At 32.8% G+C, this 17,388-nt stretch overlaps 1 protein-coding gene across 2 annotated transcripts in view; it reads right to left on the bottom strand.

The window, feature by feature from the left end:
- Positions 1-17,388, bottom strand: part of LOC114337070 (putative autophagy-related protein 11) — a 131,819-nt gene that overhangs the window by 84,368 nt on the left and 30,063 nt on the right. The window contains exons 3-4 of one of the 2 annotated variants that reach the window (XM_050650870.1): positions 15,758-15,910; positions 1,028-1,188 (exon numbers count right to left, since the gene is read on the bottom strand). In XM_050650870.1, coding sequence (XP_050506827.1) covers positions 1,028-1,188; positions 15,758-15,910 — 314 coding nt within the window. The remainder of the gene's footprint in view (positions 1-1,027; positions 1,189-15,757; positions 15,911-17,388) is intronic. The other variant, XM_050650871.1, reaches the window with a different exon arrangement.

Below are 17,388 nucleotides of genomic sequence, written 5' to 3'. Positions count from 1 at the left end.
GTTAAGCAAGGGACTAACTATTCCTTCTTGTAAAAAAAAACAACCAGTTATGAAAACGAAACACGTGCCTCGGATAAGGTCGGATCTTTTAAGACGACAAAAGTGATGACAAAGGACAATGGATATAGAATACCCAAGAATACGCCAACATCATTATGGAACACCGAAGTTCTGCGGGATAATAAGTCAGAGCAGAAACTTCAAAAGGCTATACAAATAGACAGAGGTAACAATACATTCTCTGTTTGGAAAAATATAAAATTGATTTTGACAAGTGCATTAGATGAAACACTAGGACACAAAAAGAGGACTACAAAAAATGGTTCGATGACAGAGAAACATGGCTAAAAGGAACATGCTACAAATTCTCTCCCACAACAACAGTGAAAGGTATAAAGAGACAAGAAGAGAGGCAAGAAAACTAATGAAAAGGAAAAAGGAGTAGGTACCAGTACCAGAAGAAAACAACACCTCATTCCAGGTATGTTGATCGGAATTTAAATAAGGACTGTGAACGAGCTAAACGTAATAGCGTGATTTGAACATCGTCAAATACTGAGTGATATGATATCGTCAAATACTATCCCAAGTCCCAAGAACGTGTGACATTAATGTTGCGTCGTCTCTAAGTCGCTTGATATTGCACGCTTGAGTATTTCTCGTGCAAAATTCATCCTGAAAATCTGACGTTTCCTGAAAAGCGGCTAACCAGTAGCTCCAATTCAAGATAATCAAGTCTCTGTCTAACTATCTAAAATAATTCACAAATTTTGCAATTCTTGCAAATCATTTCGAAGGAACACTTCAGTGACCTTTCGGTTTCAAAGCACTAGAAATCATTATCTCTAACTGCTGTCCTGCTTTGACCTGAACCAGGTCTTCTCATTCTCTTTTGTCAGGCACATTCTCTTTTTAAAGACATATTGTATCACTATAATGTAAAATAAAACCTGCAATTTTTTTTCGGCATATTTCTTGTTAACGGAATACTCTAATTCTAATTAATTAGCTAAAAACACTTTATTACCTATACTAATTTCTTTGGCTTGCTTTGTGGGTGATAGATTGTAACTGGATACATTTGATAAATTCAGAAGACCTTCACAACTGAGAAGCTTCTGTCCAAAACTTGCACGAGGCGTTGACTGTGAGTATGGAAGTAGTTTTTCATCCAGTATACTTATATGACTACAAAAACGCTCTTTTATTAAATATATACATACAGTGAGCACGTAAAGGTTGGAATAAATTCATTTTCTCGAAAATGGACGATTTTGGAAAAAAATCCCGAAATAGGTCAATTTTTAATTTTAAATTACGACTTTTTGGCATACATATTTACACACCCATTTGGGCGTGATGACGTCATCGATGATTTTTTTTAAATGAGAATAGGGGTCGTGTGATAGCTCATTTGAAAGGTAATTCAATTATCTATTCAGTAATATAAACATTAACATAATTATTTATACAGGGTGCCGAAAAAATTATTTTTTGAATTATATTTATTGACATAAAAAGAAGAATATGTGTAATTTATTTAATTCAAAATACATTTTACTGCTCTCAGAAAATAGAAAAAAATGTTTATTTGAAAAAAAAACCATTGCTTTTCGCTTAAATTAAATGCTCAAATTGTCAAGTGGCAGTTGGGTGGCTGCTTTAATATTGAATTTGCAAAAAACAATAGTTATTTGTCAAATAAACATTTTTTCCTGTTTTATGATAGCAGTAAAATGTATTTTGAAATAAATAAATTACACAGATTCTTCTTTTTATGCCAATAAATTTAATTAAAAAAAATGTTTTGGACACCCTGTATAAATAATTATGTTAATGTTTATATTACTGAATAGAGAATTGAATTACCTTTCAAATGAGCTATAACACGACCCCTATTCTTATTTAAAAAAATCATCGATGACGTCATCACGCCCAAATGGGTGACGTCACTAGTATGATATATATGACAAAAAGTCGCAATTTAAAAATAGAAATCGACCTGTTTCGGGATTTTTTTCCAAAATTGTCCATTCTCGAGAAAATGAATTTATTCCAACCTTTACGTGCTCTCTGTATATCTAGCTATAGTGATCACATTGAAAATGAGTCTATTTATCTGTTAAAAACACTTGCCGATAAGTGTCATCCCAATAAGCTAGCATTTCTGGCAGGTATATAACTACGTGTAAGTAGATCTTTACTTGATTAAATTCATAAACCTGTGTTTCATAAGATGTTAAGGTACAACTCGCTTTCAAAAGATAATGATTTCGTGTTCTTGGCTATGTAGACGACATAGTTAGCCCAATTTATCTTACGACGGGACGTGGACGGCACGGGGTGTAGAACAATAGACGGCGCACGTCCTCGTTGTCGCCCAGTTCCGTTGTACGATACACTAGCCAATGCTTTTCATATCACACGATTCTTCAATGTGCCCCGTAAGACAGCCGTGCCGTCTACGTCCCCGTCGTAATAGTCTAAGAGCTAGAGCCGAAAAATCATCGTCATAAGTAATATGGAGTTTGGCATGTGAAATATGTCTATTCTATATTGATAATTATGACCTCTTTCAGGCTGACACCTAAGTGGATACAGGAAGCAGCAATAAGGGATGAAAGGGGAAAGTTAGTATAGTCATTAAAGGTTTTCACCTCCTATTTTGTTAAACCTCCATCGATTCGCATGAAAATTGGTGACTAGTTACAGCATACCTCAAGAAATTAAACTGATTTGGTGCCAACTTGCACTTTTACCCTGGGGGTGGATACCACCCCTTCACTGGGGTGAAAACTATTTTATTAAAAATAACCCCACAAATTGATAGAGGGATAAATTTTAAGTAAAATTTGTTATATCATGTTATTAAAATAAATCGATACTTTTTGAGTTATTAAAGATAAAAGATTTGTCCGTTTAAGAGCACATGCGTGAAATTACTGATGATAAAAAGAACATATTAATTAATTGTATGTTACTAAAATATTATTTTTATATTATTTCGATATTATAAATTTAGCAAAAGTGTATTCTAATATGTCAAATGTACCCATTATTGGACACCCCCAGTTTCTGAACATATTCAGTTTATATTGATGGAAAAAATTCAATTAAATATCGAAATAACATAAAAATAATATTTTACTAACATAAATATGTTCTTTTTATCATCCGTAACTTCACGCATGTGCTCTTAAATAGACAAATCTCTGATCTTTAATAACTCAAAAAGTATTGATTTATTTTAATAACATGATATAACAAATTTTACTTAGAATGTGTCCCTCTATCGATTTGTGGGGCTATTTTTAATAAAAATAGTTTTCAACTCCAGGAAGGGGTGGTATCCAACACCAGGGTAAAAGTGCGAGGTGGCACCAATTCAGTTTTGTTTCTTGAGGTATGCTCTAACTAGTCACCAATTTTCATGCAAATCGATATAGGTTTAACAAAATAGGAGGTGAAAACCTTTAATGACTACACTAACTTTCCCCTTTCATCCCTTATTGTTACTTCCTGTATCCACTGAGGTGTCAGCCTGAAAGGGGTCATAATTGTCAATATTCAATGGACACATTTCACAGGAAAAACTCCATATTACTTATGACGATGATTTTTCGGCTCTAGCTCTCCGGCTATAAGATAAATCAATCAGCCTTTATAGTACTTAGAAGTACACAATACATTCTTATTGCTGATCATGCGATGCAAGGAGTCTTAAACCTAGTACATATTTGTTGCTCAAAATAATGATTTTTAGTTAATCCTGTTACGGTTACATAGATTCCTTGGTTAAAAGAAGAACGCAGTTGAAGTTGGAGTCAGCAAGTCTCAAGAATTTACGATTTTTCTGATTCTGTCCTTCCGCGAGATTCTAGAGGTATAACATTTCAAAAATTTCAAGTTTGTTGATTGATTCGGCCTTTAATGTCCATTCTTCCATTCCGTACAAGAGATCAGGCCAAACGTAACACTTTAGCATCTTGTATCTCAGGTTGAAATCCAACTTGCGACGAGTCCGAAACGAACTTTCAAAAAAACTTTTCTGACTTGATTTTTCTCTACTCTATCGTTTGGCAGAAAACCCAAGTATTTAAAGCGACTGACTTGCTCTTTCTGCGTTCTTGATATTTCTTTTCAAACCCAAAGCTTCACTTGCAAGAGTTAGATCATTTAAAAAACATTGGAGATCTTCGATGTTGTCTGCCATTATCGCTGTGTCATCGGCATGCCTAATGTTGTTAATAAATATGTCGTTTTAAAATAATAATAATAAATATAATAAATGATGGTTTTGCTTGTTTTCGATTCAGAGGGTTGCACACCAGCTAGACAGGCTGTTTCTACCATTTCAGGCGTTTCAAACGCTACTGAAGACGCCTGAAATGGTAGAAACTGCCTGTCTAGCTGGTGTGCAACCCTCTGAATCGAAAACAAGCAAAAGCATCATTTATTATTTTTATTTCCTTTACTCGGTTTGAGTACTGAAAGTTCCTCTGCTGTCCTTTTTCCTAGACGAATGAAGGCGGAATGTGATCGTTTCCCTTTCGTTTTCTATATTCGTCGTCTGCTGTCTTATTAATTGAAAAAGTCGCAGATTAAGGATGTACCAGTAAGAACTTTCTACACGAAAAGTCTCAGGTTTAAATTACTATTTACCATTTTACTTACTTACTTACTTAGTCCTAAGCCTTTCTACCTTTAGGTGTAAGGCTGGTGGAGTTGAGTTTGGCATTGTAGTCTCCATGCTTTCCGATCTTGCGCTAGGTTTCTTGCACTTTCCAATGTCAATCCCTTCTTCTCGACTTCTTTCCTGATTTCATCTACCCACATAACTCTTGGTCTCCCTCTTTTGATTTTCCCCTGCACTCTCGTTTCGAACACTCGTTTTGTTAGCCTCTCGTTCGACATTCTACACACGTGCCCGAACCATCTAAGTTGTCCTTCTACTATTTTTTCATTGATTGGTTCTAGTTTTAGGTTTTGTCTAATTGTTTCGTTTCGTATTTTGTCTGTCCTTTTTCTGTTTGCTATTTTCCTCAGGAACCTCATTTCCATAGCATTGACTCTGGATTTTTGTCTCCCCGTCAATGTCCATGTCTCGCTGCTATACATGATTGTTGGTCTAACTACTGATTTAACGACTGCCGTTTTTACTTTTTCCGGTATCCCTTTTTTCCCAAAAAATGTTGTTTTCATAGTGTTAAATAAGCTTCCTGTTCGTCCCATTCTCTCGTTTATTTCCATGTCTTGTTTACCATTTGATTCGATTATTACTCCTAGGTATTTAAAATATTCCACTTGCTCTAGTTGTTTCCCGTCTAATTCTATTGCGTGTGTCTTCCTCGTATTTGAAATTATCATTGTTTTTGTTTTCTCTGTATTAATTTTCATATTAATGTTTGATAGTTCTTCTTCTAGGATTTCAAGATTGTTCTGTAAGTCTTCTCTGTTTTCTGCTATCAATACCATGTCGTCTGCAAATAGTAGCTCCGATAGTTGAGTCTGTTTCATTTGCCAGTATCCTAATGTTAGTTTTCTCATTCTTCTCTTGGCTTTCTTTATCGCTTCATCCATTACCACTGAGAATAGCAGTGGACTCAGCACGCATCCCTGTTTGACGCCTTGACTTGTAGAAAATTCTCTGGATTCCTCGTTATTGGTTCTTACTGTATTTGTATTATTTTTGTACATATCCTTTATTACTTCTATTATGTGTCTGTCGACTCCCCTTTCTGTTAGTGTCTTCCAAACGTCCTTTCTTCGGATTCTGTCAAACGCCTTTTCCAGGTCAATGAAGCACATATGTATCTCTCTATTTTTCTTGATTACCTTCTCACTTACTTGTCTTAATGTGAATATTAGGTCTTGCGTGCTTCTGTCCTTCCTGAATCCACACTGTGTGTCTTCCATAGTTGTTTCTATTTGTGTTTTTATTCTTGTCTCTAGTATTCTTGCTAATACCTTCCCAGGGATACTTGATATGGTGATACCTCGGTAATTATTACAGTTTCTCTTGTCTCCCTTTTTGTGTATTGGTAATATAATGTCTTTCTTCCAGTCCTTTGGTAATTCTGCTCTATTTATGATATCATTCATTAGTTCTTTCATGCTATCCATTCCCTCTGTCCCCATGAATTTTATCATTTCCGGGGTGATATGATCCTTGCCTGGTGCTTTGCCCAGTTTTACTCTTTCTATTGCTTTCTCTAATTCCTCTCTTGTTATGGATTCCACTTGTTGTTCTTCATTCCTTTCTTGTATCTCCCCTATGTTGTCCTTGTCTACATGAGTTAGCTCTTTGAAATGTTCTCTCCATCTTTCCATTATTTGTTTTTCTTCTGTTAGTACGTTTCCATTCTTGTCTTTTATATTCGGCATCGTGTGCTCTTTCTTTTGTCTGAGTTGTTTTAATGCGCCGTAGAAGAGTTTTTGGTTTTCCCTATAATTTTTTGTCATTTTTTGTCCAAATATCTCCCATGACCTTTCCTTTCCTGCTTTCACCGCTATTTTAACCTCTTTCCTTTTTTCTTTATATGCTTCGTAATCTTCCGGGTGTTTTGTGCTTAGGTATCTTTTCCATTTGTCTTTTTTGTTCTTTATTTTCTCTCGTATTTCTTCCGTCCACCATTCTGTTCTCCTCATGTTAGTGTTTGCTATTTTTGCTTTCCCGCAAGTTTCCTCAGCTGCTTTGATTATGCTGGTTTTTAGATATTCCCATTTTTTTTCTATATTTGTATTTTTTGCCCTACCTTTCAAAGTATTATCTAATTTTTCTTGGAATTTCTTCTTATATATTTCCTCTTTTAATTTGTAACTTTTTATTTTTTCATTTACTACCTTTCTTCTCTTTTCTTCTTTTTCCTCTGTTGTTCTCATTCTCATTATTACTAGATGGTGGTCACTGCCAATCTCCGAGCCTCTTTTCACTTTCGTATCCTGTACTCTTTTCCATTTGTTGCTGCTTACCAAAAAGTAATCTATGATTGATTTTTCGTTTCTGCTGTCTTGTACTCTCGTGTATTTGTGTACTTCTTTATGTTTAAATTTTGTATTTGTTATAACTAGTTTATTCTCCATACATATTTCTATTATTCTTTCACCATTTCTGTTTAGCATTTCTTCTCCTTCTTTTCCCATGCACTCCTCTATTCCGCTGTTGTTGTTTCCGACTCTACCGTTTAGATCTCCCATTACAATTATGTTTTCTTCCCCATTATCAATTTGCATTTGGAGCTCCTCGAAAAATTTATCTTTCTCTTCCTTTCTTGCATCTTCATTTACTCCGTAGGCTGTTATTATTGTCCATATTTCTTCGTCCATCAGTTTAATTTTCACCGATAATATTCTCTGGTTAACATACGTTTCTTCTATAACGTGTTGTAGTCTATTCGGTGCAATTATTATCCCGACTCCTTCTTTTGCTCTCTCTTTTGTATCCGCTCCTACCCAAAGTAACCAATATCCTTTGTGTATTTTCTTAAGACCTTTTCCTTTCATCTTCGTTTCTGTTATTCCTAGTATTTCTATTTTTTGTCTTATCATATCTTCTACCAGTTCTTCCTCTTTTCCATTGATGCTTCTCACATTCCATGTTCCCATTTTTATCTCTCCTTTTTTCTGCAATCTAGCTTTCCCCTTTTTCCTATTTTCATCCTTGTTTACCTTTGCATCATCTTTTTCCCTATCGCTTTTCCCATTCATTGCCTTGGTTGTCCTTGTTGTGGGTCCGGTCTCATTATTTTCTTTTAGTTTTTTGAAGTCCCTTCCCCGCTATTTCTGTGAGTTAGTATAAGTTTCTCTTTATTATGGTCCCATTTCCACTCCTTTCCATTAATCTCCAGTTTCATATATCCTATCTTCGTAGTATTACCTTTGTCTTTTTCTTCTTTTGCCATTTTCCTAATTTTTGCTTGTATTTCCCTTTCCTTTCTTGTTAAATCTGATTCTATATACACCTTTTGTCCCTGTAGATTTTTCAGTTTTCCTTTGTTTTTTAGTACACTCATCTTATCCGTTAAGTTTTCCATTTCTGCTACAAAGATTTGGTCGCCGATCTTCACCGCTCCTCTCAGTCTGACCTCTAATTTCAGATTTCTTCCTATGAAGTGTTCTACTGACTCCTTTACAGGCTTTCCGTCGGTAGCATCTAGTGTTAGGCCTTTTAATACTATATTATTTCTCCGTCTATCTTTTTCCAATTGTTCTATTCTATTGTTTGCCATTTTTAAACCTTCTTCCAATTTTTCGTTTTTTTCTTTCAGCTCCTTAATATATTCCATCGTTTCTTTTTGGTCTTTCCGTATGGTTCTTATTTCTGCCATCATTTCATCATTTTTCCACATAACTTCCCGCATCATTTTTATCATCTCTTCATTTGTGTCGTTGCTTTTATTCGGTGTTCGTCTCGTCAGGTTACTCTTTTCAAAATATAATTTATCTTCTTTATATTTTTTCTTCTTAGATTCTTCGTCGCCACTATCAGATAGTTCTTCATTCTTTCTATAGGTTTCCTTTCGGATTGTTCCTGTTCCGCCACTGGCCATTTTAAATTAAATGTTAACCTCAGCACTAATATAAATATTATTATTATACACTTAGAAGTTTATTTTTATTTCGCACAAGAACGCTTTTTAAGTTTAACGATTATCGATAACGATAGGTCTTTTAAAAAACCGGTGTTTTTATTGTGATAGGTTTCGAATTCGAAATTACCTTATCGCCAATACACCTGCCACACGACCTCTCGCCTCGCTTGCCAAACTCGAACTCAATTTACCATTTTAATTTTTATTAAATTGGTGGATTCTGCATCTGAGACTCTTCAATTTGATATGTCGTTTACTTTTACCCTGAACAGAATCTGCCACTGTTTGTGCGAATCCTTTTTCTACGTATAAGTTAAAAATTGGAGGAAGTATAATATAATAATCTTGCCTAAGGTTTTGGCCACACGGGCGATTTTTTACGGCGCGATAATTTACAGTTATATATACAGAAATAGGAGTTAGTCGAACAATAGGGGAGTGCAATTGGAACGAAAATATGCGTTGCTTCGGAAAAATTCAAACAAGCTTATATTTTTCTAAAACCTTTTTTGTTGGTTTATATACATGTTAAAATAAAAAGTTCTACTCGCAGATTTGGCCGCTACCGTGCCAACAATTGTACCGTTTAAACAATAACAATTGTTTTGTATAAATAATTTTAAGAATATCGTTGAATTCATCATTTTACTTTGATCAAATATGTTTTTATTTTGTTTTTGATTATGCTGAATCCGAATATGGCATTACAATTTGAAAATTCTTATACAGAAGCTCTTATACAGTATGTCTGCGTAGCTGGGAACCGTATGGGAAAGTTTTTTATTATCAATTTTACGAAAAAAGTTATTCTTTTTAAAATGCTCTGGATAGTCAAAAATCTCAAACTCAACAATCAGATATCAAATTTTATCAATTTTATACGAGTTATGTCAAAAATATGAACTTCGTTAAAGAGTAAAGTACCTTTATATTCCAGAATATCAAAAAATGCTATTATGAAAAGTTGTTTGAAATTAAAAACTATGTTTTAATATACAATTACATCATTCTAATCGAAACAAATAATTTTCAATTTTTTCTCAAATTACTGATACCCATCATCATTTTATTACAATTATGATAACTATTTTATTATCAATTTTACAAAAAAAGTTATTCTTCATAAAATGTTCTACCTGGTCTAAAATCTAAGATGCAACCATCAGATATCAAACTTTTTTAATTTTATACGAGGTATGTAAAAAATATGAATTTTTCTTGAGAGTTGAATGCCTTTATTATTCACAATATTTTAATTAGAAGGATGCAATTGAACACTGAAACATATGTTTTAATTCTTAACAACTTTTCTTAATAACAATCTTCCGATATTTTGAAATATAAAGGTACTGTACTCTTGAGTAAAATTCATATTTTTTGACATACCTCGTATAAAATTAATAAAATTTGATATTTGATGGTTGAATCTTAGATTATATACGATGCGGGGTATTTTATGAAGAATAACTTTTTTTCGTAAAACCGATAATAAAAAAGTTATCAATAGGTTCCAGGTTACGCAGACATACTGTATAAGAGCTAAAAAAAATTGTTTTTGTTGAACATTTATTATTGTTGAAGCTTATTATTAAATGTATGTTAGGTAATTTTTACAAAAAAAAGTTTTGATCACTTTGTATAAACATTTTTTTAGCTGGTGATTTTCGGTTTTTGTATTACATTTTTGTTATCTTTCTTAATTTTCTCAAAAATAAATAGTCATTTCATATCTAAGGTATAATAGTTGAGTGCATTTTAAACACTACATCCTAAGCTTTAAAAAAGCGTTTATAAAACTGTAATAAATCTGTTCAAACTTGAGTAACACCGTCTTAAAGTGGTGGTAATTCTGTAAAACTACGAAGTTTTCAAAAATTACATTTTTTGAGACGTCGTATTCTTTGAATTAAATTTTTGAGAGTTTTTTTTAATGAAACATCGTTTAGTAAGATGTTTGAAAGGTAAGTTGTGCACAACTGAGAGTCTTATAAGAAAGATTGTATTAGTTACACATTATTAAATCATTTTTAAACAAAACTCATGTACACCTCTTTCCACCCACACCGTACTTATGCCCATACATTTTATTTCTTTCTGTTATAACCTTAAGATAGCTTAATTATTCTTCTTCCGTGTCCATCTTGTAAAATTTCATTTGATACATTAGTTAAAGAATTACATTAAAATAACTTAACCGTGCACTTTACCGTACGCTAGTTTACAGTGCGCCAGTGTTTGTGAGAAGGGTGACTTTAGCCTTATAAATAAAAAATTATAGAAGCTACATATTTAACTTTAGAAAAATCTTTATACAAGGCTTTTTTGTAAAATTTTCTGAATTTTTCAATGGTCAAGTCAGTTTTTTCTAAAATTTATATTTTGGGAGTTATTGAAAAAGACATCAAATTTAGCAGTTCATTTGTTTAATAAAAAATGAAGCACCCACTTCTCGTGTAGCATTTTTTGATATGTTGTGTATTAAACATTTCTTAATGAAATTACAAAAAGTTCTATCTTGTTTGATTTTTTCCGAAGTGAAAATCTCCCTACAATGGCTCGTCAGGTTTACTGCTCTGCGGTACCGTAAAAAATCGCCCGTGTGGCCAAAGCGTTACTCCTTTTTTATTAAGGAGGGGGTATGGTTTGAAATCAACATATCAAGCACATTTTTGTGAATTTTTTTCGAAGCTATGGTAGACTTATTTTATTTTTAAATTAAATAAGCATATTAAGTACAATTCAAAGAATATGTTAGAAAAAAATTAAATCCAAAATATTGAAAAATAATCCATTGGTGACAAATTTTGACAGGCAGCTCACAAAAAAATGGATTTTGCGGTGGAAATCAGAACTCGACACTCGATCATACGAAACAAAAAATTCAAATAGATTTTATTAGCTTATGAGTTTCACGAGGTCACAACGTCGAGTTTTTTTATTTTTAATGATTTTTGAATTTTTGGTATCACTCAGAAATCAAAAAAATTAAATGTTTGGTAAAAATTTTGTGAAAATCAAAAGATTTATTATTGTTGAACAAAAAATAAGCAAAAAAAGACAAATATCTCGACGTTGTTACCTCATGAAATGTCTAAAGAAAATCTGTGCAAAATATCAGGTAGATCGGCCTAGTAGTTTTTCAGTTACAATATCCAGCGCATTTGAAAAAGCAGTTTTGAGAAAAATGCGTTTAAAGTTTTGACAACTGCATCTTCATCTTCTTATTTGTCTGCCAAATCGTAAAGTGATGCACATTGGAATATGTTTTTTGAATCGAGGAATAATCTACAAAAGAGAAGGCGAACAGTTGTTTAACGTTTCTCACTACGCTCAAGCGTGCTGGCGCGAAGTCGCGGCAAAGCGAGTCGAAGGTAGGGATATTCAACACCCTGTATCTCTGGTAATTTTACTCCGATTATTTTCAAATTTTCAGAGTGTATTCTTGAAAGTATGCACTTTTATTTGAAATAATAAAAAAAATTAAATATTTCAAACCATACCCCCCCTCTTAAGAAAGCCTCCATCTCATTGAAATTTTGAAGACGTAGTTAGTGTTGCTGTATGGTTCCAATACAGACTGGCGACAGCTCTTATATCCTTGGCATCCAACTCCAAGTTTGGTAGATATTTTATAATGAGTTCGTGTTTTACGTTATCGAATGCTGTCTCATAATCTATGAAATAGAGAAACACATCTTTCCTTTGATCTGAGCAATTATGTATTCATGTTTGCATACTAAATACTAAAGATCGCCTCCCTCGTGCCATTCTTGAAACCAAACTGACTCCAGTCATTGACCTCTTCACATTTCACATTAATTAATAATTATTGATTAAACATTAAACCAAATAAGATACAATAATGGATAAAACGTTAACAATTATTGATAATGATGTTTTTATAAAAACAATTAAAGGAGTTTATCTATGTAACATTAAATAAAGAACAAACAAAATATACTTCCCTCACTTTGAATGGCTAATATTAAAGTCAAAAAACTTATTTAAGTAAATAAGAATATAACCGTTGATTGGTAAATCCACAGAAGTATTAAAATTAAAAGTTATCATTCAACGGTATAACGTTTAACAGGCGTTCAAAACAAAAAATGTATTGACCTCAAAAACGATAGTTCTAATTACGTAAATAATAATAATATTGAGTGGTTCACAAACTTAACCTTCCAAATTTTGAATATGTAATAGGGATGTTCACAAAAAATTAAAAAGTCATTTCAAACATGTAAAACGATTAAGAAACACCCTAGGAATAATTGTCCAAAATTTCAACAAAATTGAAAAAGCCTTTCTATAAAAAATCTTTATTAGAAATCTAGCATTATTTTAAATTTCAAGAACGCTTCTCTATTGGCCTGACGTCACTAGTTGCATACCCCAAGCGCGCGCCATTCTCATAGTGTTACTGTTTACCTGTTTGACGTTTCAGGTCATTTTATTTTGTTCTTTTCTTGTTTTATCAGGGTTAAAGTGGAGTTTTATAGTGAATTTGTTTAGTTTAAAGTGGATAGACTGTTTGTAAGGACATATTTTGGGTTTTACAAAAATAAATAAATAAAATGGAAGAAGGTTTTCAGAAAGCCGATTCGTATAAACTACCGACTGTAGTGTAGATGTAACAATGGTGTATGATTTATTGGCATCTTGTAAAAAAATAAATCTACCACAGCTTTACTGAGTGTATATTCCATATAATTTTCCATGTCGTCTTTAAGCTAAAAAAATAAATGCTTAATACTCCACAAAAAAAAAATAGAGAAAGTTGTATGCATGCATTGTACGCATGCATATTGTATACATACATTGGCTGGTTATTACTTTACCTTGGTTAGGTGTATTAAAAATATTTTTACTCTTCTTCATGTGCCTTGTCCGTTGTGGACGTTGGCTATCATCATGGCAATTTTAATTTCATTTGAGGCGTTTCTGAATAACTCGATCGATTTTTGTCCAAATCATTGGCGTAAGTTTTTAAGTCATGAGTGTCTTTTCTTCCGGGTCCGCGTTTGTTCTCTATTTTACCTTGCGTTATCAGTTGGAGTATACGATATTTATCATGCCTCATGATATGACCGAAATATTTAAGATTTCGTTTCTTAATTGTAAAAGAGATTTCTTTTTGTTGTCCCATTCGACGCAATACCTGTACGTTGGTGTGGGTCGCCCAGGATATTTTGAGGATACGTGGGTACACCCACATCTCGAATGCCTCTAGCTTTTTCATTAATGTTTCCATTATTGTCCAGGCCTCTGCGCCATATTCGCGGTGTGCAAGTACTTGGAAGGGAAACGAGAAACGACCGTGCGCGAGTCGCGGAGAAATATTGCAACTATCTTAAATAATTTATATTGTCAATTGAAATTGTAAAATTGACGTATATTTCATACCTTCTGTAATTGAAGCAGAAAAATTATATATTGCTCCACAATACTGATATGATATGCAATTATTATATAAAGGTAAATTTAATTAATTGTATTTTGCTTGCAGTACTGCATTTTAATAACTAATTTTATTTACTACATACAATTGTTTATGTTTGCATAACATAACCTGCATCTTATTTTTTCTTCTTATTATTTTTTTGGACTATGGCCTTGACAATTATCTAGCAACCAGGACTAATATAATTGGCCAATATAATTAAAAGTGCGAATAAAAGTACAGAGCGTAGAAATAGAGGTCGCTTTGCCGGACTTGCACGGTCCCAATAGCAAGACCGGAAATAATAACATTTTAGCAGCCGCATTTTTAGTGGGAGAGATATTATGTCGCAATGGGTGATAATATTTCTCATGCATGTTGTTAAATGTTGCTATGTCCTTTTCAACTCTAGATCCTATTTCGTATTTCGAGTTGACAACTGTTCCAAGGTAAAAAATATTTTTGAACTTGGGTATTATACATTTTCATTTCAACCAATCTTTTCACTAAATTATTAATGATTTTAATATAATATAAAGTCATACCTACATCCACATGTAGTTATTTCAAGGTTTACTTTTACTGTATGTATTATTAGAATCCCGTTTTTAGGAATATCCCAGTTTAAGGAATACAAATTTGAGGTCCCGAAACTTTTTCATTTACTCTTTAAGGGGGTAGGTGCAAAATCGTGGTCCAATGCTATTTAAATTCATTCATTTTTTTCGAATCCTGAGAAAACTAATAAGTATTTTTGAAAAATGTAAATGCAGAAAGAACAATTACATTATTACCAAGGGCCGAAAGTCTCTGGAAAACTTCTATAATGTTTATTTTATTAAGTTAGTTCTTTAAGTTAGTTATTTTAAGTTCTAGCTGCAACAAACCATTTCTTTTTCTGTTTTAAATTGGCTGGAACGGTAATAAAAATCTTGTCAGAACTGTCTTTTGATGTATTTACACACCCAGGAACAAAACACCACTTATTTGTCATTATTTTTAATAATTAAATACGTAAAAAACTGCGGACATTCAAATACACTGAGTAAATAAGTATACAAAACTAGTCGTCGATCAAAGACGTTACAACTGCTGACGTCACAGACCGTAGCCTCGCTGCAGGGTACCGTTTTTCTAGCCTCCAAGAAAATCAACATTATGAACTCATTTATCTTAAAAAATATACATTTTTAAACAGTTTTATGATTGTTACGTTTTTATATACCTTGTAATCTATTGAATTTAACTATATTTAAAAATTAGTGAACATCCCTATTAAGTAATAACTAACTAATGTAGAGATATTATATCCTAATTTTTATACTAAACTCACGTTGTGTTACCTATTAACAAAAGAATTTTTTGAAGCTTTATGATAGCTGCCCCAGAAAGGACATCCATTAGGATGGATCCCAGGAGGAGGGTCGAATAAAATCGGTTTTAGACTGATTGAAAACCACTTTCACTTTCCTTATTCATCTGTTGGTGGTTGGTCATTTGAATAGTAAAACTTTAATAAAAACGTATTCTGTTTTAAATTAGCTACCTATACCTTAACATCCGATGAAGCCACGGAGTGTTGAAACATATCGCAGATCAGTATACAGTGGAAATGTTTCAAAAGTGCAATTTTTTATAACTGAACCAATGGGTAACACAATTTAAGATATTTAAGATCGAATAGTAGAACAGAGCAAGGTCATATCTCAAATATTTTGATTACCTAGGTGTTTCATTAAATAGTCCATCATCCTTGTCAGTATGACTAGCAATTTTCTGTGTCCATTCATTCATAACATTATAAAACTTTTCGCCAGGTACAGGGATATTTGTATTTTCAGGATCTAACATGCGTTTTAAATTATCTAAGGCTGAACTAAAATAAATATAAGAAATAACCATCGACGCACTTATTATATAAGAGTGTAGGCGCAAAATTTCGGGCCAATACTTTTTAAATGTATTAATTTTTTTAGAATCTTAAAAAAACTAATAATTAATTTTAAAAAATTTAAACGCAGAATTAGAGATAACATTATTACCGATGGCGAAAAGTCGCTTAAAATAAACAGAAAGTTTCTTTTGAAGATTGAGATATTTGAAATTAAAAACCACACTAAATTTTCTATTATTTTTCAACCCTCTAACTTATTAAAATAAACATTATAAATTTTTCAGGGACTTTCGGTCCTCGGTAATAATGTAATCTTTCATTCTGCGTTTAAATTTTTGAAAAATATTTGTTAGTTTTCTAAGGATTGGAAAAAAAATAATATATTTAAATAGCATTGGACCAAGATTTTGCGCCTACTCCCTTTAAAGGTCTTCCACTACAATTCCTAGAATTGTGCATCCCAAAATACTGATTTAAGAGAATTTATGTTCCAATTTAGAATTAAAGTAAATTATTATTAAATTGTGTACATGTTTTAAATCATTTCTTATTGGTTGTTACTACTTATTTCGAGTATCTTCGTTGAACTTTTAAAACCAGCCAAGTTTTCACAGCGACAAGAGCAAGCTGGCTTCATAAGTGGATTCAGAACCCTGTACCATATCCATGCGCTTTGAGAACTAATAAGTAGGTCTAAAGAATATAAAATAGCGTTAAGTCTTAACCTTCATAGACTTCGAGAAGGCTTTCGAATCTATATATCCCAAGGCAGTAATAGAAGCTTTGACCAACCAAGGCATCGTACATAGAGACTCTACCAAATATAGAAATACAAAAGCTAAAGAAGGAATTCATGAAAACACTCCAGAATTTGCCACCAGAGACGTCTGACAAGGAGACGCAATAACCCCCAAAACTCTTCACCATAACCCTAGAAAATATAGTCAGCAAAATGAACTGGCAAAACATAGGCCTATCTATTGATGGATAATACCTTAGCCATCTAAGATTTGCAGACATAACTATAAGAACTTATAAGCGATCTAAATGCAATGAAGTTGGTCTAAAAATGTGCTTGGCAAAATCAAAAACCATGTACATTGAGCTGGTTAATATCCACAAGATGTAATATTAAACACCACTGCACTTAAAACAGTAAACAGGTATGTACCTATATCTGGGACAATTAATACCTACATAAATCTGGCTTCTAGAATGAAATTGGCATCGACATATTTTGGTGAAAAGGCTGTAATATTCACACTCAGAATGCCACTTCACCTTATAAGAAAAGAGCATTCGATCAGTGTATACTACCAATCATGACCATGACATAAGGCTGCGAAACTTGGACAATAAAGAAAGAAATAATAGCGAAATTGAAAGTCTCACAGAGGTTCATGGAGCAATGCATGTTAGACATAATAAAGTCAGGTCGGAAAAGAATAGAATGGATCACA

Source organism: Diabrotica virgifera, chromosome 5, assembly GCF_917563875.1.
Source record: "Diabrotica virgifera virgifera chromosome 5, PGI_DIABVI_V3a".
NCBI classification, from domain to species: Eukaryota; Metazoa; Arthropoda; class Insecta; order Coleoptera; family Chrysomelidae; genus Diabrotica; species Diabrotica virgifera.
The sequence above is the reverse complement of the archived record's forward strand: the minus strand, read 5'-3'. Positions and strand labels throughout refer to the sequence as shown.